This window comes from Pollicipes pollicipes, unplaced genomic scaffold (genome assembly GCF_011947565.3).
Source record: "Pollicipes pollicipes isolate AB1234 unplaced genomic scaffold, Ppol_2.1 Scaffold_7231;HRSCAF=8579_pilon_pilon_pilon, whole genome shotgun sequence".
Lineage (NCBI taxonomy): Eukaryota > Metazoa > Arthropoda > Thecostraca > Pollicipedomorpha > Pollicipedidae > Pollicipes > Pollicipes pollicipes.
In genome coordinates this window covers 37,280,666-37,306,064 of record NW_023597034.1, presented here as the reverse complement: position 1 = coordinate 37,306,064, position 25,399 = coordinate 37,280,666, and the positions used below count along the sequence as shown (strand labels likewise).

The following is a 25,399-nucleotide window of genomic DNA, read 5'->3' as shown; positions in this document are numbered from 1 at the left end:
CGTAACAACGTAAGCCGGCGTATCGAGCAAAAGTAAGCCAGCGGAGACCACTCCACCACGGATTCAAACATAGAGAGACCAGACGCACAGTCGCATTCTACGTGTATTGTAATATTGTCGAGACAAAATATGATCACATACATTTGATATGCTTCACTCGTAGCAACCTACCAACATCATCGTATGACGCATAACGCGGGCTAGCGCCGTAGCGTCCATTATCCACTGAAATGATACACATGGCAGCAAACACTTAAATGTTAGGCAGTCCATGTTTGAATAATGAAAATGAGAAAAATATTTAGTCGAAACACAGCCCGAGCCAGATGGCAGATGCGCAAAAACCTTGCAAACATTCCGCACAAACGCCAAGGCAAAACCAGCCTTAGATGAAACACAGCATACTTCAGGACCACTGCACCGCACCAGCACAGCATGTGTTGAGGCACTGAATGCATTTAACAATCCAATACATGGCACGACTTATACCGCGCCGGTCCTTACAACACCCCTTTGATGCGTCAGGACATCTTGCATGGAAGAGGGCGCTTGGCACGGTACACATCGCCCAGCACGGCATTATGCAAACAGAGCCACCACAGCAAACTCGGCAGGCCGGGCTCGGTTCGGCGCGCGGCGCAGCTGGCGCCAACCAATCCCCGTGTCGAGGACGCGCCGCCCAAGAAGATCAGGGCCGCCGCCGGCGTTACAGGAACTTCTGCGCGCCAGCGCCGAACATATCGGCGGCGCCGCGCGAGCGCTTGATGGCGGCGGCGCGCTGCGACTCGTCGAAACGGTTGGTGCCGAGGTCGCGGTCCCGGTCGAACTCTTGGCGCCGCTTCGAAGTGTCTCCCGCCTCCTTCTGCGTGGCGCAGGCGGGGTGGGGAGGGTCAGACCGCGCGACAAGCTGGCGGGGGGGGGGGGAGGGGAAGGGGCATGTTGAACAGCAGGCGTGGAGGTCTCGTTCTTAAAAAGGGGACGTGACAAAGGGCGTTACGTGCCCCTTTGAGGACACCAGCGCCTGCAGAGGCCACATTAGCGCTGTGAGGTAACGACGCATCCGGGGTTAGAACCCGGGGCCCCCATGTGGGAGCGGAGGGCGAAATCCACGCGCCCACGCGGGGGAGCCAAACCGAGTCCCAGGCGTCGGAGGGGACCGTCACCAGTTTGGATCAGGCTGCAAACCACAGCCGAGGCGCAGGTAAATAGTATCGGCACAGCATTCGGGGCTCGCGCTGCTGGAGCAGCGTGGTGTGATGAAGATGGGGAGCCTTTCGAGGATCTGAGCATAGGAAATACTGGGTTGTGAAAAATAATATATTATTGTGACTAAGTCAATAGTTGAATGGCTGAATGGCAGTAACCAGCAGCAGCAGGTAAGAAGTTGACATATCAAGAAAATGAGAATGACTAAGAATTGAGTCAGTGACCAAAAGCCAAATGGCGTGTGAATGTTTTGACAAGTATCCATTAAAGCGCCGACAGCGAACGTTAACTGCGCTTTTATTTGCTTCCACAGCAAAGATGTTACTCAAAGTGTTTATGCTGCTGGCAACAAAGTATAAAATATGCAAGCACACAGCACACGTACTGCATGCAGAGAAATGTGTCGAAATAAAGGTGTATTTTTTGGCGCAAACCTACATAATATTTCACGAATAATTATTCGCATGCAACTAATATGCAGCTCCTACTCGTAAGTGAATGCACAGGAAACTCACCTTTCCCTGCTTGACCTTCTTCTGGTGAAGGTCGAGCAGCGAGTCCTTCCTGCTGGCCTGCAGAGACTCGGCCACCTCGGCCATGCGCTCATCCCGCCGTCTTGTGGCCAGGTCCACCACAGCCTCCGCCCTTTTCTGCTGGCGGGTGGGGCGCAGGGTCAGAGAGGTAGACCGGGGTCATCCCTGCACCGCCGCCGCCGTCCTACTCTGCTGATCACGAGTGCAGACTCAACTCAGCTCAGCTCAGCAGGCTCAGCGCGAATAAGTTCGCTAAACGGTTGGACTAGACAATCTCATCTGCCTGCAGAGCCTTGAAGTATTACGTGAACCATCACAAGTAAGGAAGGTTGCATTACAAGCCAAGCAGATAGGGATAGCAAAAAAGGAAAAACGAGAAACGCGGTGCAAGTTCCCGTGCAATCGGATTTGGACATGTGTTTTAAGTGCATGTCGTTGCCAGCCAACAGCGGGAGCCCGCGATCAGGATCGGTTTAGCGTGTGAGTTCCAAATGACAACATCTTACACATTACAGTTGCATTACAAGTTAGTTGCTGCTTATTCTATGCTAATGCAGGCCAAAAAACAAATCGTACAGCAGCTCAGATACCATTCAAACAGGGACGCCTTCAGGGACCCCTTCAGTTCGCTGCCAAAGCCTGGATCGTACACGTTAAACCCCATCAGCATGTCCAGCAGTCTCAGCTGCGCTGGCCGTGCACCAGTTTCCGTTCTCCAGACCTTGCTGGTGGCGGCAGGGCGCGGTTTCTGGTCGGAGGCCACCTCAGTCCAGGCGCTGGTGTCGCCCCGCTCCGGCGCGGCACTGCGGCGAAACTGGCGCGGGCCGAGGCCGAACTCGCCGGCGCGCTCCGGCGGCAGCTCCAGCATCCACTCTTCGCGTACCAGCTCCACCGGCCGACCCTGCGGCCGGAGGTCACAGGCTTCACACAGAGGACACCGGTTGGATGGTCCACGGGCCGAAGACCACGGTCGTCACACAGCGAACAAAGGGCAGACACGGCCCGCACAAGCACGGCACCAGCTCCGTCAGTCGGCCCTGGAACACGACTGCTTTCTCACGGCAGATGCCTGGTTGATATCCCCCAGACGAAGATCACCACAGACACCCACAGACATCACTGCGGCGTCGAGGCGGCATCTTAACAGTCCACATGTCCCCTGTGTAACATCCGTATTCGTACGAGAGTTAAACAGATTCGCAGCATGAGCACCTTAAGAATTCGGTTTTGCCCTTAGACGTAGAACTGCATGGATAAGATCAACCCACATTCATTGTAAAACAGCTATATAAGCCTTGCCTTTCTTCTAACAGTTTCGATCATGTCCTCCCAGTTAAAGGGCATGTTCCACATTTATATAGGGGTTTGAACTGAACCAGCTCTCCTGAAGACCTTTCAATGCATTTCACAGCCCTGCCCTTCCAAAAACCTAAGCCCCTCTACTTCCTGAGCTATACGGCCGCGAAAATAAGGAGAGTATTCTGGGAAGGGTATTCCAAGGTGTCCTTGGCATTCATCACGTCATCATAACGTCGTTCAAACACTGCCATTTCATATTTCAGGTGACGACTAAGGCCGAGAAAAATATCATGCTCGAGTTTTTTTTTTCTTATCCGGCATTCGCGAGCATGGTTTCCAGATATAATGGCCTTCAATTGGCTCTCATCCAATGTTGTGCAAGGCAAGATGACGCAATCAAACAATGACGCATCGAGGAGCATATTTGCTCAACAGAGAAATTGTGGTGGCTGGAGCAGTCTTTCTTCCTTAAAAGTGTACCAATAGTTATAAGTGAGCTTATTTCATCATCTCTGATGCTTGTTTTAATACCTTCAAACGTGAAAGCAAAGAACCATGAATTGAATCTAGGCTACACCTTGATACTGCGTTAAGATCCGAAATATCCCTGCTACAAACACGGGACCCTGGGAAGGCTGTGCGCCCCAAGATATACTCAAACATGACACCATAACCATGTCATTAAACATGAGTCTGCCTGTGAAGGTGGCATACATACTGCAGCATGTTGCCAATTGAACACCAACCTGGAGCCCACATTGCCAGCTTACCAGAGCGTCCAGCTTGTCCTTCATGCTGCTGGCGCGTCGCTCCACTTCGTCGGCCGCGTACTGGCCGAGATCCGCGCTGGCCGCTGGAGGCAGCGGCCCGATGATGTCATCCTCGTCCTCTTCGTCCTCGGCGGGCGGCGGCAGTCCTCCGGGTGGCAGCGCCGGACCCTTGACCGCAGGACCTGCCGGCGCGCGCCGCACGAATCCGGGTGGCAGCGCCGGCCCGTAGGCATCCTCGTCGCTCGAGCTGTCTGGGTCAGAGCGGGTAGGCCGGTCCGCAGCCGCCGACCCGCCCGGGTCCGGCCGGCTGGGGCCGATGGGAGGCCGGTCTGCCGCGACCGACCCGCCCGGGTCCGGCCGGCTGGGGCCGATAGGAGGAGGGTCTGACTGGCGTCGAGCCCTCATTGATGGCGGCAGGATGGGACCATAGCAATCATCATCAGAGGCTTCCTCGGAGCTGGCACGCCCTACCCGGGGCTCAGCCACATCACAGGCCTTCCGCATTGATGGTGGCAGGGTTGGTCCATAGCAGTTGTCATCTGACATGACTCTGATGGAAACAAAGGAGGTGATGCCAGCATATCTCAGATAATCAGTCCTTAGTGCCCAAGCATTGACAATGGAGAGAAGATGCTCATGGTGCATAAATCTCTAGGCTGGGCATTATAACTTAACTTTGGAATGAGACCCAAGCCTAAGAAAGTCTTAAGGAATGCCATAATTTGGATGAGTTTCATTGTGCATGTGGCCTTGAAAGCAAAAGCATGGCATAGCACACTGTCTGACATTGAGCCATCAAATGCAACAAACCTGTCCTATTTCAAACTGCTTGTGTAATTAACTAATACTAAAATCAGCAGCACTGCAATTGACTTATAACTCATTTATAATAAAGATATGTGATGCTCATTATTACCATACTCTTGTTGCTGTCAACATAAGGATTTTAGAATGCACTCAGCTACTAAGGCTATATGCCATGGCCTACCTCCCACCTCTCTTTTGCAAAGTCTGTCTCTGTCTAATAATGTACTGCTGGTATCTGAGATATCACCATGTTTTTCAGCATGGCACCAACATTAACAGCGCAGCAATAGGGTTTCAAAGTTGTCAGGGCCAAGGGTAACATTATACAGTCAATGTCTGGCAGGAATCATCAATAATGTTTGTCTGCATATCATACTTAAGTGCTGTAGCACTTTGAGAATATGAAAAAGGTACGAAAACCTCATCTTATGATGAAATGTGTTCTTTCTTATGATAAATACTCAACTTACTATCAGGCTATACTCCGCACGACCCGCCAGTGGCTGCCGGGAAACATTCATCCCGTTCATGTGAACCACTGAACGCTATTGGATAGACAGCGGCTCCAAAAGAAACGAGAGCGCAGCAAATGTATCGAATATACGATTCATTTGACTTTAGGTGTAACTTTAATTTTTATCATAACTATGTTAAGTAGCGATTTCCGCTGTACCTTGCAAAAGGCAAAAATAATATTATTTCAAGGTATCAAAAATTGAAGATCCTTAAAACACGGTGTCTCCCCTGCATATTCTCATAGGGCCTGACACAAATAAGGTTCGTTTATTCGTCAAACTTCTTCAGCACTGTTCTACATTTTGTTTACGGCTCTTGACTAACACAGGATCTGTCGCGGGTTCGGGGCCGCGGTCCGGTGGTGTGCTGTAAGTCAGTAGCGGCTGAGTCTGTTGGCACACAAAGTAGCGTACTTTCAAGGCGGCTTTTCCTCAGTGTTATGACCGTGTTTAATTTGTACATTTACAACCGTGATGGTGTCCTTATTTATTATCAGGAGTGGTCAAGGAAAAAACCTATGACGATGTCCCTCGATGAGGTGAGTTTATTACTTTTCATACTACGCCCCATGGAATTCCTGATATAGTTTTAGGTCTGACTTCACTTAAAGCATGCACTGTTGTTGTGGCTGCTGATCATGATAGTGAGTCTTGTATGATGATGATGATGATTTGGGGTTTTAGGGCGCATCGACTGCTGAAGGTCATGCAGCGCCCAAAGAGTCTTGTAGGTATATGCATGCATTGAAGGGGATTTGGAACCAAATGTAACTTACTAGGGTTTCTAGGATTGCAACTTGATAATGAGTGGATAGGCATGATGCACTCTAAAAAATCAAGCTGACTGGTATACAATGGCATTGTGCATTGATAGTGTTATGTTTTAATTGCAGATCATTCAGTTCATGAAATGATCAGCTCATCACTGTTTTCAGGAGGCACGCCTGTTATATGGGATGCTCTTCTCCCTGAAATCATTCTCCAACCGCATATCACCACTAGATGTCCAAGATGGAGTCCAATCTTTCATGACCAACAAGTATAAGATGACACTCTATGAGACACCTACCTCACTGAAATTTGTTTGCAACACTGATTGCAATGCTCCTGGTGTGCATGAACTGCTGCAAAAGCTTTACAGTCAGGTAAGAAAGCTGTTGAGTATTTTTCCAGAAGCTACTCCTAGACTCATTGTATCTTCAGAAATGTCATATGAAATAGTGCATTATGCTCAGATATAAGATATCACACTTTATTTTGAACTAACCCTGGAAACATATGTGCCCATGTTCAGGGCAGTGTAGTGATGGCACCAAACAGTGCTATTTATATAATAGGGCATACTTGGCAAGTGGCGTGAAATTGAATAGTCAGTGATTGGGAAGTAAAATAGGTTGATCAGGGTTTGGCATCTCCACATGCAATAAAGTCAGGCAGTGTGAGTGTGACCCTGAATGTGTCTGCTCTTGGTTGGTTTGAACCTATGATCATCTTAGTGGACTTAATAATGGTGCTAGGGGGAGGGGAGTGCCTTCAGATGGCCTGCTGGTGATGTCACTGTTGGGGGTCACCATCAGGCCCATGTATTACTGGGAGGGAGGAACCAGCCTCATGAAATCAAAAGGGATCTGTAAAATTGAAGATGGCTCCACCTCATTAGTGAGCAGTTGACATGTTTTTGCCATGGAGATGTTGGGCTGGACCCATACCCAGAGGACCATGTTGGCCTTGGTGGTAGCTATCACATAGTGCTTTGTGGTCAGGAGGACCATATTTGTGGGGATTTTGTTGATGCATCACAGTGTGGGGAAAATGTGTTCAGACAATGGAGAAAATGAATGAGTCAGCTGTCTCAGACCTAGAGTCAGCTCTGAAATTTTGTCAAGTTTGCTGAAGTCAGTCAGATCCACTGATATTTTGGTGGTGGGGGACAGGTGTGGAATCAGCTTCAACTAGCAGGTCAAGTGAGACCAGAATGGGAATAACCCTCTGCATTGTGGGTCAGAGTCAGGTTTGCTGTTCAACTAGAGTCAAGTAGTAGTATGTCAGAAGCATGGGATGCTAAAAAGCAGGACAATTTGGTGTGACTCAGATGATGCAAGGATGGAACGGTCTGCGGGAAGCTCACTCAAACCAGACAGAGACAAACATTGGCTTACTTAATGTAGCATTAATGGATATTTTGTTTGTGAGCATAACAGGAGCATAACAGGAGCGATAATAGGAGCGCGCGCGAGGCAACGCCACTGATGATAGCTGCACATTGTAAGGATGGGGAGTCTGTATTGTGAACGGAGAATGGTGTTGCAACGGCTGGATGCTGCGGAATGGCAATAAGCTAGAAGCCAGAGAAGCACTGTAGGGATGATTTAACCTTCAGAACGGCTCCCGAGCCCTTCAGCAGACTCACCATCACTCACCGAGTGTTGTTCAGACAGTGGGGTGGTTAAGTTGCGCATGAGAGGGTGGCGAAACTGATAAGCTGTTTGAAGTTTAAGTTACTTGCGTCGTTTCAGGTGTACGTTGAGTACGTCATCAGGAACCCAGCCTGCCAACCAGCAGCGCCCATCAACAGTGAACTCTTCAAAGCCAAGCTTGACGAAACAGTGAAAAGGTCGCCAGCCTTCGCGTCAAAAGTGTCTTAGCCTGTAAGAAGCACCAAATATGTTTGATGTGTTGTCCCGTTTAATATGCTCCGTGGATCGTCGCAGATAAAGTTGCCTCGGACATTACAAGAAACACCTGGAAGGTTTCAAGTTCGCTGTCGAGACGGACAGAGAATGTGACCTGGTAACCGGCTCGGGATGGTGGGCCTAGCGTGAGGTCTAGTGGACTTCTCGGGCGTTGTGGGTATGGAACCACTACGTCCTCGCTTTGAAAACGGTAAAAACGCTCTGGCAATCGCTGCCAGACGTTTCAGGCCGCATTTCTCTGTAAGCTCTTGAGAAACGTATTGTGTGATTAGGTGGCGAATGGCCATATTTCAGCAGGCAAAAATAAAAATAAAATGAGATGGCCAAGCAAAGGAAAATGAGAATATGAAATCCGCCAGCCATGTTCCGAATTCGCGGGTCAGTGGTCGCTGGGCCTTATCCAGTGTTTACGGGTATATGATATATATATATATATATATATATATATATATATATATATATATACATGTGTAGTAAAAATGTACATTATATTAACAAGGTGGCATACCCGCCATCCATATTGAAATAACCAACAAGCTGTTTGCTCTGCTTATACTTTGTGATCACTGAAAATGCTGATGGAAGTGTGCAGAAAAGGACGTGTGGGTGTGGGTGTGCGCGCGCGCGCGCGTGCGTGCGTGCGTACGTGCGTGTGTGCGTTTGTATTGGACAAGATGCCTGATCAGTCTGCTGGACAGTCACCATTAACACACGCCCAGGTGGCCGGTTGAATGCCCTTCGCTCAGGTGGGGGTCAGGTTAACCCCCCCCCCCCCGAGATCTGGAAAACATAGATAGTTAGGTACACCAAATTCACATGGTGAGTTGGCGTGTGCGTGAACTCAGTTATGACAAAATTTGAGCTTCTTATGTCATGACCTTGGGGTAAAATAAGGCCAAATTCTACAGTGCCCCAGGCCTCATGCAACCGCCGTGCAGCCATTTACATATTCTATACGAAGGGCCACTGAGGTCATTGACCTTGACTGACCTCCATCAGAGAAAGATGACCGAATACTTGCGAGATTGCTCCTATCTTGCCACACAAGTAAGCGTCACAGATTACACTTGGCAGTATGCCCCTGAAAAAAAAATGTTGACCTGGATCATTTTGGGCCAATGACCTACTGTGATGGTTAAGAAGTCCATGGGTTATGTCCGTTGCGTTCTCTGTCGTTAATGAATTCGAAATGAGCCCCCCCCCCCCCGTGAGGCACTACCTTTCCGTGGTGGGGGGGGGGATTGCGTGCCCCAATGATCCTGCGGGTGATTGAGGAGGCTTGTAAAGCGCCCCTTCCGGCCAAAGAGGAGGGGCCAGACATAACGTGCCTCCCGCAAAACGTGACTCGTTCAGAGTAGGGATTAGCAACCCCTCGGCCCCAGCTTTTCAGTCTTGTCTGGGTCTCGCCGTACCCCGTTGGATCCGCAGGTAGCGATGAAGGGATCCTGGTCACTGAGGGAGTTGCGCTGCGGGTCAGTCGGGGTAGCTTACCAACACGTGGCTTTGGCCCGAATTTGTGATCCCGCGGATGCCTCGTGAAGTCTCCACACGAGGAAACCGGCTGGTCGGGCGTCGTGTTTCGTGACGCTTGGAAGCAGGCAGGTCATGTGACTGGTGTTGAGGGGGAGCTGCTGGGTGCAGTGTCTGCCTCCTGACATCATTAAGGGACCGTATCTCGGTTTGTTACCAGGGTGCCTGGTTAGCCCTTGCGAACCGAGGCACTGGCGCCCGCAGACTCGTGCCCGGTGGCTCTCGCAGCAACTCTTTTGGCACACTGGTCTGCGTATAGCGTGCTGGTAGCCCTGGCGGCTCCTCTGTTAGAAGTGGACCGTCCCCGTGTTGGGCTCCGTGGTGGGCGGGGAATCAGCGCGCCGAATATAAACACACACCTATGGACGCTTTATCATCAACCAACCCCCCAAACCCCGAGTGTCGCCCTGTGCCACTACCCCAGTTTCTGGTCGTAAGATCCGCCAAAGTAGATGACCAAGGAAGGACAGTGCCGCTCCGACTAAACCCATTTCAGCGCCAACAAGCATTTTCAAAGATCGGGACGCCCAAGGATGTCTTTTCGTATGCGGACGGAGGCATAGAAGTGCATCTAACAGACGAACGCGAGATCCAGCGCATGCTTAAAATGACCACACTTACCTGCAAAGTACGAGGACAGGGAGAGGTTAGGGTGCCCGTATCGGTGCACCCTCACCCCTCTAAGAACTACTCCAAGGGTGTCATTACTTGCCGGGGCATTCGCGGTGTGAGTGATGAGGATGTTGCTGAGGGTTTGTGTGAGGAAGGGGTGACGGCAGTGAGACTTATCAAGAGGAGAGAGAGAGGAGAGCTGGACCGATACTGATTCAATTATTCTGACGTTTTGCTCTGCGGGAGTGCCAGATATGGGTCCGCGTGGGATATCAGTCGGTTCCTGTTAGGGTCTGTGTACCCGATCCAGTCCGATGCTACCGATGCCAGACGTATGGTCACTTCACGGACAAGTGCTGGAAAGAAGTTAGATGCGGAAGGTGTGCAGGAAATAGGTCACCAACACTCTGAGTGTAAATCAGAAACCGTGAAATGCGTCAACTGTGGTCAGGGTCACGTGGCGTCATATCGCAGCTGTCAGTCCTTGTCGGCGAAAGCTGTCCTGAACATCAAAGTGAAGGAAGGAGTCTCGTTTCGGGAGGCCCAACGCCGACACAACGATGCTACCACCACAAGGGACATACGAAGACGCCCTTACCAATCCGGCAAGAAATTTAGCCCAAGTAACACCCGCAGCCAAGGAGGTACTTGAAACTGAGGTGGACTCGATGATTTCAAAGGCATGACTGTAGGTGAGTTTGCACAGCTGATACTAAGCACACTTGTATCAAATGGCTCTGCTGCTACGTCGTACCGGAAGTCGGATCCTCCGGAAAATAATGCACCTGCGGCATTGGCCGCGCTAGAGGAGCTCAGCCTATGGGGCTGGAACCCCCTGGTGGAGCTGCCAGAGAGCCCGGGGCTGGGTTGCGACCCGGGAACAAGGGATGGACCACGGTCCAGCGAGGTTGTGGACTTCGCCCCCCCCCCCCCCCCCCCCCATCATCGCACCCGGCCCAGCCCGTGCTGAAGACACGCCCTCCCGTGCTCCATCTCCCCCTCCATCCATACCAGCTACGACGGGATCTGTCGTCGCTGGCACAGGGGCGCTACGAGAGCTGACCCCTTCTGGCTCCCCAGCTAGTGGCCCTGCCGGAAGCGCCGGTCCCCCCGGCTCACGGGAACCGGACAAGGTTCGGCATCCCCCAGTCGTCGCTCCCCCCCGAAGCCGCCCTTCTGAAACTGTTGAAACCGGGTTCTCTGGACCTTGGCCCTGCAAGGCGCGCCGTCAGGTCGGCGTCTGCACAGCGGGCGGGGGGCCGGCTCCCGCTGTCGACTCCGCCCCACTCACCGGGAGGGTCAATGGGTCCGCCTCCCATCCCTCCACCTGGAGACGGGGTTTCGGGTCGGCCTACCCTGCAGTCCCCGGTGGCGGGTCGTGCAACAAAGCGTGCCCCTCCTTGGCCGACACTCTGAGGAGGGTGGGAGTCCCAAAACTCGGCCAAGGGCCGGCTTACCTCCACTGAAGTAGAGCGTCGCCAGGGAGATTTGTTTAGTGCAAAATCCTAGGTGAACGCTTAAAGCAGATGTAAGCTGTACCGATGGATCTCAACCGTACACCCCACATACAAGTATACCTAGCATGCCACTGACGTTTTTACAATGGAACATGCGTGGCTTGAGGGCCAACATGTCGGACCTACACACACTCTTATCTCATCGTATCCCGGTTGTGGCATGCTTACAAGAAACAAAGGTATCTGATGACACTCACATTAACATCAAATGTTACAGCATCTTTCGGAAAGACGTGAGAACTGACACGATCGCCCATGGTGGGGTGGCGGTTTTAGTTCATCACAGTATATCGTGTTCTCCTGTAAGTCTTAACACTGACCTTCAAGCTGTTGCTGTCGTCGTCGACCTTGGGTCGCTGAGACTGACTGTCTGTTCTATCTACCTCCCTCCTGCTGAGGAAGTACCGGATTCGACACTACAGTCCATCTTCGATCAGCTTCCATCGCCGTTCTTGTTGTTAGGTGACTTCAACTCCCATAGCCCTTCGTGGGGCTGCAGTCACGCAAGCCGCCGAGATCGACATCTTGAGCGTTTGCTGAATACAAATAATCTTTGTGTTGTTAACACCGGCCGGCATACCCATATATCTCTGCCGTCCAGCACTACTTCAGCGAAAGATCTTTCTATCTGCTCCTCGTCCCTTTTCTGTCGGTTGTCTTGGTTCGTTGAGAGCACTACATGTGGGAGCGACCATTTCCCAACATGGCTTGGGATGAATGCTGGACACCCAGGCAGGATGCCTTCCTGCTGGGACTTTCGACGTGCTAACTGGCAAAGGTTTACTGAAGAGTGCCATATTAGAGTGCAGCCGACCGAGGACGACAATGCAACGTCTCTTGCACAACAAGTGACATCCACAATTGTTGACACTGCAAGGTCTTGCATTCCCTTGACATCACCTGAGCCGCGCAGGATCCCTGTTCCCTGGTGGTCAGAGGACTGCAAGGCGGCAATTCTTAACCGGAAGCGGGCGTTCAGGGTTTTTAAGCGTTCTGCAACGACCAACGACCTCATCGCTTTTAAAAAGGCCAGAGCATTTGCGAAACGCACAATACGCGAGGCAAAGCGTACATCATGGAGGGAATATGTAAATGGTTTAAATCGTCACACCCCACTGAGTGCAGTGTGGAAGCGAGTTAGTCGCATTCCCGGTAGGAGCGTCTCCACTGCAGTTCCGGTGTCGAAAGTGGCGGGAATCATGATATTAAACACAGAAAGTTTCCAACAAAATAGGTCTCGTATTTGCGGAAAGGTGCCGACATGGAACAGACGACCCACGCTTTATTCGTTACAAGGAGCAAAGTGAGAAGACGGCAATCAATTTTAGAATTCCTGACTCGGAGATTTATGAGTACAACCAACCACTCACTGTCATGGAGCTCTGCACTGCTCTTAAGAGAGCTAAGAGTGTGTCGCCTGGATTGGATAAAGTCCACAATGATATGCTGAATCACCTGAAGAAGGAGTCCCTCCATGCCTTACTCTCACTTTTCAACTACATATGGTTGCAAGATGACTTCCCGGAGTCGTGGCGGGAGGCCATTATAGTCCCGATACAGAAGCCCGGAAAGAATGGTTCCGACCCACTGCACTACCGCCCAATTTTGCTGACTTCATCCCTATGCAAAGTGCTAGAGAGGGTGATGAATGATCGTCTCATGTGGTACCTTGAAACTCACGGCTGTCTTTCCAAAGTGCAATGCGGGTTTCGGAAGAACCGATGCACTGTTGACCACTTAACGATCTTAGACACAGCTATACGACAGTCTTTTAAACAAAGACGTCAGACGATAGCAGTCTTCTTTGACATTGAGCGAGCTTATGATACCACCTGGCGCTATGGCATTCTAAGCAAAGTACACAAGTGTGGACTCCGAGGTCACATGGCACTCTTCATTGAAAACTTTTTACGTCGTCGATTCTTCCGCGTCCGAGTGGGTGGCATGCTATCTGATCGCTATGAACAAGAGAATGGTGTTCCTTAAGGGAGCGTCCTTAGCGTAGCCCTGTTTGCGCTGATGATCGATGATATTGCCGACTGTCTGCCACCTACCATTAGTCGGTCACTGTTTGTGGACGACTTTGCCATCTGGCGTGCAGCATCCACAACGGCGTCTGCTGAAAGGCAGCTTCAGCTGTGCCTCATTCGACTAACTGAGTGGAGCCTAAAGAATGGCTTCAGAATTTCGACCATCAAGACAAAGTGTATGCACTTCTGCTCACGGACTAGAGGCTGTAGAGACCCGGAGTTGCGACTGTATAATGCCGCTATCTCAGTTTGTAACAACATTTGTTCCCTGGGCCTCACGTTTGACCGTCGGCTCACGTTTAAGCAACTTTTAAAGATGGTTAAGACTAAGTGTCTCAAGCGCATGAACCTCATGAAAGTAATGTGTCGTGTGACCTTTGGAGCCGATAGAAGCACTCTGTTGAACTTGTATAGGGCCCTAATTCTATCAGTCATCGATTATGCTAGCCCTGTCTACGATAGTGCTCCTTCATCTTCAAAGCAGGTTTTGGACACAATCCACCATGCATCTGTTCGTGTAGCCACTGGGGCGTTTCGTACGACCTGAACAAGAAACTTGCGTGGAAGCGGATGAACCGCCTTTGCCTCTTGGAGACAACGACTTACTTTGAATTACGCTACAAAGGTTTCACAATTTCCGGATCACCCTGCCTTTAATTTCATCTTCTCTCAGACGTTAATCCGTTCTTTCTTGACGGGGCGGCCCATGTCAGCGCGGCCGATGTGCCTGCGCGTCCGGGACTGGTTGGACGAGGCAGATATTACGCTGGATGACGTTGCCCCGCACACTCTTCGGGACCCAGCTCCGTGGAGACGTCTGAGTCTTAAGTATGATTTGGAACTTTGTCAGCATCTTAAAAATGGCACTTCACCACGAGAGTTCCTCACGTATTCGCTGGAACAGATCTCACAATACGCGAACTCATTACAAAGATTTACCGATGGGTCCAAGGGCTCAACAGGAACGGGTTGCGCATTTGTTTGCGGTGACCATACCGTATGTCTATGCATCCCGCAGCACCTGTCAGTTTTTTCCTCAGAACTGTTAGCTATTTTAGCAGCGCTTCAGTACGTTGCTTGTCGTCCTGAAAGGGACGTAGTCATTTTGACCGACTCGCGTAGTGCACTTTTATCATTAGACCCGACGGCGATATCGCGTGACCACTCATTTTTGACGCGCTCAATCTGGGAGGAACTGGAATGGCTGGACAACACTTCCTGCCGTATCACATTTATGTGGATCCCCAGCAACATAGGAATAATGGGAAATGAAAAAGCCGACGCCGCAGCTTTCGCTGCGGCGTGTGAGAGAAACCCAATACCAATTTATGTACCCGCTCGAGATCTGAGGTCAGTCATTTCCAAATACGTCCGCAATACATGTTCACAGTGGCAACACATGTTCGACCAACATCTTCACGCTTTCAGGGAAACCAAGCCCCAACTGGGTGATTGGGAATCCTCCCATCGCCGAAGCCGCTTCCAGGAAGTCGCCCTTTGTAGGCTTCGGTTGGGTCATACATATGTAACACACTCGTTTTACTTGACGCGTAGGGATGTGCCACGGTGTGATAGATGTGGGGACCGGTTGTCCGTAGAACATGTCCTCGTCACATGCCGGCGCCTTGAGACGGAGAGGCGACGATTTTTCCCTCCGGCGCCCCTTCATCGGTTACTCGGTCGAGACCCATGTGGTGAACTTGGAGATATACTCGCATTTTTAGCACACATTGACTTTGACCTTGTTTTCACTCACCCCTCAGTGTAAGTGTGCCAGTGATACTACCTGTTGTTAGGTTGACGACATACTTATCGCGTCGTCGCAGATGTAGATAACCGTCATCGAGTGGGTGCAAAATGGCCCTGATGCCGACGCGCCCTTAAAAACCAAATCACCACGAAGTCGAAATGAGCTCCATAAACTACCTCGTAAAACCAAGTTCTTGAGTAAAAAGCAGATTAGTTTTTGACCTCAGTCCGACCTGCATATTTGACCCTATGTCAATGAAATTGGTTATCATTCTAAATCCAATTTCTGCATTGCCCAAGATCCCAGATAAGTATGGCTTCGTCTAACACCCCGTTCTCGCGTCACGTTGAACGACTCCCTAGAAATTTCCTTTGCTGACAGCAATGGCCTGACTTGGCGGCGAGAGGTCAGCGACCTTCCACGCCACATCTGATTACGTACATCAAGCGATCCGATTTCAACTCTACAGCCATGCAAAGTTTGGCGTGGCTGCACCGGACCGTTCGGAAATCATCCTTGAAAAACCTTCCGCGGTGTCAATTTGAACCCCCCCCCCCCCCCCTTGGGCGCGTATTAAGGCCGAAAAACGCGTGGCGTGCCGGAGGTCGCTTCCACACTTTGGAAGTCCGCACTGTCAGATCACCACGAAAGAAAACCCTCCATTGTCCGGTATCATGCGGTGAAAAAGGCGGCAGTGGAGAATTCGGCGACTTTTGGTTGATGGTCAAACTGAATGGCGATGGGCTACGTTTTATGTTGCACCCATTCCCAGACTCCATGTAGGTTCAAGCTTTTGGGGTCGATCGTCGTGAGACCCCCGAATGACAAGTGTCACTCTAAAGCGACAAACCATCGCTGATTATCAGGTGACCATGGATAAGGTCTGGCTGCGTCCGAGGCAGTGCTCCCCTCGCTTGGTGGCGTAACGACGCTCCGAACTGAATGCGAATGCCACCACACGTCCAAGGGCGTTCGCTCATCTGTTAAGTAACATCAATGAGCCACGAAGTTGTAACTTACTTTCGTTCTCGGAATCGCAGCGCGAAAATGAACAAACCCAAACGCGCAAACCCCTGACCAAAACGAACGCAAACCTCTGACCGGAAGAGTTCGCTGGCGAAAATTAGTTGCTATTCGGTTATGCAACGACGCTTTCAGATGATTCAATTTCCCAGCATCCGCATCTAGTCAGCCGGCTGCCGACGAGAAAGCGAGCTGCTACGCAAGTGGTGAGGATAGACGTTCTACCCTAGTTTCCCGCGGTCGCCGGCAAGGCCCCGAAACCTAAATCGCCATCATCTTCGTGAGGAGTCATCCCCCTCCGCTAGTCGATTTGGCCATGCCCTGCAGCTCTACACACCAATGTCGCAACACTATCCTTTTCGAAGACGACTAAATATAAATTGCAACGGCGCACGGGTCAAACACAACACACGCTGTAAAATGCGTTTATATTTCAAAACAATAAACAGCGGATGACTTTTGGAAAGCGGCCATCGGGACGAGCCGTCACTGGTTAGATCTTGTTGAAGGCAGCGATATCGACGGACTGGACGAACTCTTCGTTCTCCTCGATCTTCTCGGTGAGCTCCTCGATTGACACCTTGTCGTCCTCAACGGTGCACATGATGGTGAGCTTCTTGATGCCGAAGGCCAGTGGAACCAGTTTGCCTGTAACACAGGAAATTTGACACTGTCTACCATATGAGCATCTTCAAGGAATGTTACACACGAATACTTAAGTTGCTCCAACGCAAAAAAAAACGTGTACGGCTAAAGGAGAAAGCTTCCACGGAACCGGTGTAATGCCCTCCTCGCTGGAGATTTAGCATATAATACTCATTCGAATGTGTACCCTGCACGTCTTAATATATAACCAGGCCTGTGTTGGGTGAGCTCGCATCTGTAAATCGAAATGCGGTTCCATTTATGCTAGTGTTCCTAACCCAGTGCTTGTCGAAAAAAGGGCGTCTCGGGGAGGGTGCACTACTTCACTAAACACATACGCACACCCGGCGCAGACGACCGCGAGGATCTCTCTACAGGTCACATACCGGCTCCCCAGACAAGGCCGTCCATGCTGATCTTGCGGACCTCCGCCTCCATGGCTTTCATGTCGGTTTCGTCATCCCATGGCTTCACATCTAGCAGCACAGAGGACTTGGCGATGATGGCCGTCTTCTTGGCCTTCTTGGCGTTGTAGGCGGACACGCGCTCCGCCTTGATGCGCTCCTTCTCCGCCTCATCCTCATCATCCGAGCCGAACAGGTCCACGTCGTCGTCGTCGTCGTCGGCCGCAGCGGCCGGCGCGGCACCGGAAGCGCTGCCCGGGAACTTGGAGCGCTCACTGCCGTAAGAGCTGATCTGGGTGTACCAGCGCAGCAGATGCGGCAGGCCGGCCGGCGGCGCGCCCTTCATGGCCTCGAACGCGGCGGTGTCCTCCTGCGATGGGCTGTACCTGGGGGAGCAACCAACAGCAGGAGTGGATGTGTGCACCTGAATACAGTCAGCACAGGCTGAAACATCCTGCAGCCTGAATGACCACCATCAGCTTGTCATGTGGCTCAGGTTACTGTGTGACTCCCAATAGATCGGTAGCTCAGAGCATGTGACAGCTCTAGTAAATGCCTGATTAACTCAGCTGACAAGAGTGAGTTTCAGTTGTGTTTTGCCTCTGGGTTTAAGCTCACTTTTAATCATCCCTGAGATAGCCCACAGTCAGTGACAGCAGCCATGCTGAGGAAAAGAGATTCAAGGCAAGAAGGATCATGCAAAGCACATCAATGCAAAAAGGGAGTACTCCACATTTGTATGGGGTTTTGAATTGAAATAGTCATCTTGAAGATCACTGAGTGCAGTTTACAGTCCTGTCCCTCTAAAGACCTAAACCCCTTTAGTTACTGAGCTATATGCCTGCAGACATTCAGACTTTTCTATTTAGCTATTCCAAGGTCACCCAGGGCAATGATGAGGATGCAATGACATCAGCATGTCATTCAAATCCCATCAATCCACTGGACATGCAGCCATCAAGCCTAAGAAAAGTGTAATTGTCCAGTCATCTGCCTGCCAGTTTCAGTGACTAAGCCATTTCTCACATACACTGACATCTTTTCACCATTTTCACATAAAATGGCACAGCTCCCATGTAGCTCCAACATCAAAATCCTGAGAAATAAAAATAAACTTAATGTAATGGCCTGCCCAACCTGGCCCAAACCTTTTGAAGTGGGAGACTAATAGAATCCAACCCAGCTGATCCTCATCCAGCACAATCCAAATTAATAGCCTATAGGCAGCAACCTATACTTAAGGGGATCCAGTGGCACGACGGTACATACACAGCTTAAACCACAACATAAATGGGCATCAGCACAGTGCTTCATGACCATGGATGCTGTATGCTGCTGCAAGCAACATAACCCCCAATCTGGAAGCAGACTAAAGGTTAAGGAGGAAGTTACTTAGTTGACACACACATTATTTAAATATGACATCTAAAAATAAACAATCTGTTAATATTAAACAATACATTAAGTTATACGCAATAAGAGTAATAAAGTGCTTCCATAACAGACTAACCACTATACATCATTTTAATTTATATCATAGTGACTTTAGCTATTGAGATCATGGGGGAGTTAATTTGATACCAAACAAATAGTAACCAGTTGGACATAAGCTGCAAAGAAATACATATTGCACTGAGCATGACTGGCACAGTAGAAGAATCACTGCACTGATTTTAGAGGACACACACTAAACCTACATGCTTAAAGCTTGGTGCATGGTTAGCACTAACTTCAGCATAAATAGCACCAATATTTCAAAGGTTACTGATATCAAGAAGGATTTTTTGGGGAAACATCACCCAGCATATCCCTTGGAGAAAACATGTAAGAATCTAGCAAAACTTGGGCTGACCTAAAATGCACAAAGGCACATCTCTCAGTACACTGCCAACATATGAACATCTAGCAACATGTAAGACTGGAGATTCACACACAATGGCAATAACTGCCTATATTATTGGTCTGGATCAACTTTTACCCTCTAATGTCTTTAACAGTTTAACAAGCATATTACTGCGCCAGCATCTGCAATAGTTCCATTCTCAACCGAAAGCATGTGGTGAATAAGAGATTATTTGTTTCCGCTAGAAGCAAACATTTACCCACAAGCGGGCGGTTAATAAACAGTGAGTAAAAAGGACGTAAAAGCGAGCAGCTGCCATGACCGGTAGTCAAAAACGGCGCACAGAGGAGGACAGCGAAACGTATACCCACCCTACGATGTAGCTTTTGTCGGCAAGGTAGCCATTGAGTTTCTCGAGAGCAGCGGTAGTTTTCAAGTCGCCGAACTGCATTGTTACCAATAAGAATTGGTGAAAATATCCTCAAATGACACGTAGCGGACAGGGCCACCCACGCGGGCAGAAACCGGCGTTCGTAAAGGGCAGAGCAAGGTTGGCCGAATTGCATTTCGCTTTCGTGTTTCGATGCTAAAGTGTTCAATAAGATATGGAAGCTATGGAGCTCGGTTCTCACCAAGTTTTTCGGGCCGAAAAACTTGGTGGGAACTGGGCGCACGAAACGGGCGGGCGTTTGGAGCGCACGAAAACTGAAATCGTCCACTGTTTTCTTACCAGTATTGTTTCCGTCTGTATATTGAATGGTGGCTGCTTGTTTAAAGTGCGTGCTTGAGTCATACACTACAGCCCACTTCCAAGCCAATTTTCTTGCAGGCTAGAAATACTGTCGTCAAGTTGGCATCAGACTCACATTCAGACTCACATTAAAGAGGTAATCATGATAAAGGAAGGATCACAGTGAGAAAGTGGATTCCTTAGATTGTGTCCAAAATTCCTGCGCTGGTAGAAATTGACCTCCTGATAATGATCAACACAAATGTTGGACGGGTACGCTGTATCAGAAAATCTATAAGCCACTACACTATCGGCATCCTGGAGTTAGAACAGCAGGCAAGATTAGACATGACATGAAATAATATGATAATATGAGCATCAGGGTGTGTCATCGATGGGTAAATATCTTGGAGTCAAATGAGACAAAGTTTTTCCTTGGCACAGGGATTCATAATAAACTTTCAGCTTAGCCACACACACCAATACTGATTTTTGTGACGCAAGAGCAGTTTTTCTTCGATAGGCCAAGAAAATTGTGTTTGATAATAGTGTCATATATTTTACGCATCGGGGCCGTGTTCCAACAAGCCTTAATCCTGCCACTTTCCACACCACTGGTACTTGGTGGATTGAGTATGAGATAGATATCACGAAGAACGCCAGCAAAATATTGTCAAACAGCTATTAAGCTGACTTTTTATTGGAGAACATTACTTTTTGGTGCGACCGAAGCTGTGCAATTATGAGAATGCTCCACCAGGCCGGGGCAGGCTCAAAGTTGAGATTGTTTACGCATCATTGTGATGTTGATTTGCACTTAATAAGTCTGTTGTGTGGGCGATACAAATTTGTTAGCTTAGTTTCGCGCGTACTGAAACGTTTCTTTTGAACAGTTATTTAAATAATCATTCAGAAGGCCACACGGTCACGCACGACAGCACTTTGTGATAGGCCACCCGGCTTTCACCACCACCTGCCGGCTACGAAAAAGCCTTCGCGCAGGCACCGGAAGTTTACCTTGGGGTCATATGACCGGGCTACGGCTGTGACTAGGGAGGCTCGTGAGGCGCGGAGGATGACCAGGCGGTTCCAGGGGCGTCGTGGCCCGGTCGCCAGTGAGGCGGTGTTTGCTGCTGAACCTGGGCCTCCTCCTCTGTCGGCTGCTGAGCTCGCGCCGCCTGCCGAGCCAGCGCCGGCTGGTAGTGCTGAACTCGAGCCCGTGTAGCGGCACGGGGTCAAAACCTAGTCGCATGGGTCACCAATAGGTGGTGCCAACGAGTGCTGTTGTTGTGTGTGTAGCGTTGTGCGTCGGGTGAGAACTGTGTGCGTCCCCATAGCTTCGCTGCTCTGTTAATGTTAGGTAGTGATAGAGTGTGGCAGTCGAACCGAGCCATATCGTTAAATCCGTCCCCCTTATCCTCTATCTTGCTTCATCTTGCATCCCCACGACACCGCGCTTGTCCGGGACAGGCTGCATGCGTTAGCCACGAGTGGGCCGAGAGCCTCGTGGGAATGGGTACACCGGCCGGGTCCCCGCGCATGCGCGGTTTAAAGCTCGGCGGTTGGCCCCTCAGGCGTATGCACGTCTGTCCCATCGTTAACCATTTTCCTTCATCCCATAGCCCTGAAATGATCATGTCTGTCAAAAGGGTTGTAATCCAAAAACCAAAAACCAAACATAACGCTAATATACTATTTGTGCAACCTGACAGCGCAGTGTTATTTACTCTTCGTGATCCGTCCCTCTCTGGACGCGCTTCCCTGTCTGTCAGTCCGGGGCGGCATCACCTCGACGCCGGCAGCGAAGTTTCAAACCGGACCAGCACGACCAACGCAACAGTGCTAGCCCGGCCACTCGGCTGCATTCAGCCGGTTGACAGCCCGAGTCCTGAGATGCGGGTGATTACACTTGTGTCGCACCGCACGGGGCTCGGGTTGTTAACTGAAGAGAACGAAGGGCAACTACCGCCACATTTTCTCTTTCGTCGCCGAATACAGTGACGTGCGCGACACCCACTCCGCGACCGGGTGATCTTATCGCTGGCGAGTCAGCTGAGAGCACGGATTCTGGCACGGCTCTGTACATGGTAGAAGGTGGCGACGGCGCCGATCGTTCGTTCCGGGTGAGACTACTGCCACTGTAGATTATGACGTTAACGATCTGACTACTACCGCTCTGACGGTTTACAGCTACGATGGCTCTAACAGTTACGATGGCTGCTGCTATCATCAACGCCCTCCAAAAAGACAGCAGAGACGGAATGGCTGCTTGAAATCAAATATTGTGGATCCTAAGAAGACATGGCGGGCAGGGCAAAGAGCGAGAGAAAAGACGGCTCATCAAAATGCTGAATCAATCTACGAATCAGGTTTAACCGTCCTCTACTTCGACGGCCGCGAAGACAGAGCCCACATGAGCCACACACAGCCACGCAAATGCCGTCGAAAACACCTGGTCGTCATCGCTGATCCAGGCGGCCGCTACGTGACTCACTTCACGTCCAAGTTCGGCCGCGCCCTGCACTTGCTCAACGAGTGGGCTCCGTGAGCCTGCAGTGCGATGTGCTCAATGTGCTCGGCTGCAATGGCACGGCTGTCAGCACCGGACCGACAGGCGGCGTGTTCCGGCTGTTTGAGCTGGCCAACGAGCCACCCGTACAATAGTTCATCTGCCAGCTACAAGGCAACGAGCTGAGCCTCCGCCATCTGCTGCTGAGCCTGGGCGGCACGACCACGGGGCCGACATCTTTTTCTGGACCCATTGGCAGGACCTGCGATGGAGAGGTTTGCGAGAGGGACGTATTGGCGTTCGAGCCTATTCCGGGGTATGTGTCAAACTTGCCGGTCGCCCTGATCCAGCAGCTGAGCACCGACTAGCAGCTGCTGTACCTGGTGGCCTTCAGCGTTCAAGATGGCTCCGTCCGAACCGCGACAGCCCGGCGTTGCATGGGATCATTGAAACAATTCTGGTATATATGAAAACGCATTATCTTCAAATTTATAGCAATGAATATCTAAGCTTTTTCACGTATCACTTGGTATTTCACTTGCTCACTGTTGAACATTATTACTCAGGACCATGCGTTGTGCCATAGAACGTCGTATCATTTGCTCGTTGGTTCATGCTTGCTAATATATTAACTATTAGTACTAGTACTAATATTAGTATATTATTAGCTTATATAAATTCCGTCACATGTAATGCCTATAAATATCGGCATAATAACATGCGCTGAAGAGGCGTAACAATTTTTGTGTTGTTCATTGCATTAAGTCGCAATTTTGGGTGTCATGCTCAGTTCGTAACAAATTGTTCTAATCTATTCGCTTTTGTTTGTCGATGGTTGACACTGGCCGCTCCTCTGCTCCTAACTCACATCTCTACGGAGACCTCCAGTAGCGCTTTCAGGGACTTCGTCCAGTGTGTGTACAAGAACCCCGTCCAGACTGGCCACTACGTACCGGTATGGTCCGCCATCCGGCTGAGCAGCCGCTGCGAGTTGGGCTCACACAGCTCGTTCCGGAGCGTCGCGCTGCTCGGCGAGCTGCCGCAGCACACACACAGGCAACGGTGCAGCCAGTCCTCCAGCGCAACGGATACTGGGTCCGTCCGGAACAGCTGCTGCTGGGCATAGTGGGGGGACGAAGCTGTGTGGTCCTCGAACATGCGGCCCGGATCATCGCGTCGCGCGTGAGCGGCAAAGCGGGGTTATCTTCAGCCCAGAGTCTTCGTCATCCCCGTGATAAACTTCGAGGCCGTGAGGTACTGCCAGCTGATCTCCTGGCGCGGGCCAGTTACACGGCCTCCACTGCGAGGCTTCAGCGATGGCGAGCCGCGAGACAAAGTGCGGGCTCCGCCGGCCATCCCGCCCTATTCGGCTCACATCCAGGCGGTGGAGAGGGCCGTGTGCTCCGCCATCGAGGCGTGTTCGGTGGAGATGGGAGAGGAGACGCGGTACGGCCTCAACACGGCTAAGCTCAGGCAACGCCAGATTTTCCCCAGCGTCAACTCAAAAACAGATCTGATGTGAAGGTGACCTTGTAGTTGTTAATTAATCGCATCATCAGAAATATCAGACTCCAGTTCCGACTTCCACCTATCACACAATTACTCAAATCTACCTTTTTCTATATTTCAATTGGTTAACAAGCAAATTAGAAATGCACGCAATGGTTACGAGATGCGTTATGTTCTTTCTTCAGCAATTTCATGATTGTTGCAATTCTATCGCATCCCCTTTAACTGCATCTGCCACGGGGAGTCGTAACAGCAGGCTACGGCAAGGCAACCGCCACCGCCGCCGCCACCGCACCATTCCGTCGTCCGTCTACCGTTGTCCATACCGTCTACCGTTCCGTCGCATTTCGTCCGGGTACAGGACAGTCGTTCGGAAGAGAGCAGACCGGAGAGCGAGCAGCTTGACCAGCACTCAGCGCTCACACAGGCAGCACGTACTGCGTCTCTGCCTTCTGGTTTAGCAGCGCTGCGGCAGGAAAGTTGGACGCGTGCAGCCTACATGAGTGGGGAGAGCAGCACCGCGTATCAGCCAGGCTGGCAGCGGCCAGTGCAGCAGTGCCCGGACACGCGCCGCATAGCAGAGTGAGACCGGCGCCCTACTGCCGAGAACATCTGGGGCTGGAGCTGGAGCTTCGGCAATATGTAGAGCCCATCTACGACGCTACGTCTGCCGCCGTGCGATCTCCACCAACACGCGTCCCGGTTTCCGGTCTGTGTGCAGCTGCTGTTTGGGCCTGTGCATCGAATACGCAGGCTCGGCCAGGAGCAAGATGTGCATGGGTTCACCCTCCCCCCTCCCCCCACGCTCGTGGTGCATGTCGCGGACTTTGCTATATGTATTAAGTTGTACACCAGGCAATACATTCTGAATCATGTGCTATGCATGGTTTCGTTTGCAGCACGTGAGTTGTCTCAGAGAGGCGAAAGCCTAAAGCAGTGCTAACCAATGTACTCATACAACGAGTTCACACTTGACAACACATAAAGTTTTTCTCATGTGATAATCAGTCGAGCAATGTCTGACCCGCATATTAGACCTCATCCCGGAACATTTTCGTACGACGACTATGCATCGCTTGCCGCCCACGGTTTGGCGCTACCTGCAGCGACCAAGGGCGCCCAACATGTGGTAACTGCAACGCCGGGCGTCGGTTTAGAGCGACATTTTGATTGGCTCGCACGTCTCGAAGTTGGCTTATTGAGAATAAATTTTGCTATGTCATGTACTTTTAGGCTCCCGTGCTAAATAATTTCTTTGTCTCACTTGGTTGTCTTACTTATGACACCCTAATGAGCATGTGAAGCTGCAAAAGTGTCATGCTCAAAGAAATTTAACCTCTGACCTGGCATAAGGGGCTTAAATTTCGATCTAACAACAACAATGCTACTTTCAATCGCGAAATGTCATTGATGCCGATCCACGCGTGTTTTCTGCTAGACTCTATCCTTCTTTGTTTGGGAAAGGCAGAGGGAG

At 50.6% G+C, this 25,399-nt stretch overlaps 2 protein-coding genes and 1 long non-coding RNA gene across 3 annotated transcripts; 1 reads left to right on the top strand and 2 right to left on the bottom strand.

Moving 5' to 3' along the window:
- Positions 1-85: 85 nt before the first annotated feature.
- LOC119110340 (GPALPP motifs-containing protein 1) lies at positions 86-4,214 on the bottom strand. The gene is made up of 4 exons (XM_037234119.1): positions 3,809-4,214; positions 2,461-2,640; positions 1,722-1,856; positions 86-862 (listed from the first exon to the last, which is right to left on the bottom strand). Exons 1-4 carry the CDS (start codon positions 4,211-4,213, stop codon positions 707-709), a joined length of 876 nt encoding a protein of 291 aa, XP_037090014.1. The 5' UTR covers position 4,214; the 3' UTR covers positions 86-706.
- Positions 4,215-5,448: 1,234 nt separating this feature from the next.
- LOC119109612 (uncharacterized) lies at positions 5,449-8,161 on the top strand. The gene is made up of 3 exons (XR_005095436.1): positions 5,449-5,669; positions 6,066-6,275; positions 7,647-8,161. It is a non-coding gene; the product is annotated as an uncharacterized LOC119109612 (long non-coding RNA).
- An 8,533-nt stretch (positions 8,162-16,694) lies between these two features.
- Positions 16,695-19,727, bottom strand: LOC119109611 (elongation factor 1-beta). The gene is made up of 3 exons (XM_037233316.1): positions 19,549-19,727; positions 17,317-17,720; positions 16,695-16,933 (listed from the first exon to the last, which is right to left on the bottom strand). Exons 1-3 carry the CDS (start codon positions 19,626-19,628, stop codon positions 16,779-16,781), a joined length of 639 nt encoding a protein of 212 aa, XP_037089211.1. The 5' UTR covers positions 19,629-19,727; the 3' UTR covers positions 16,695-16,778.
- Between the last annotated feature and the right edge of the window lie 5,672 nt (positions 19,728-25,399).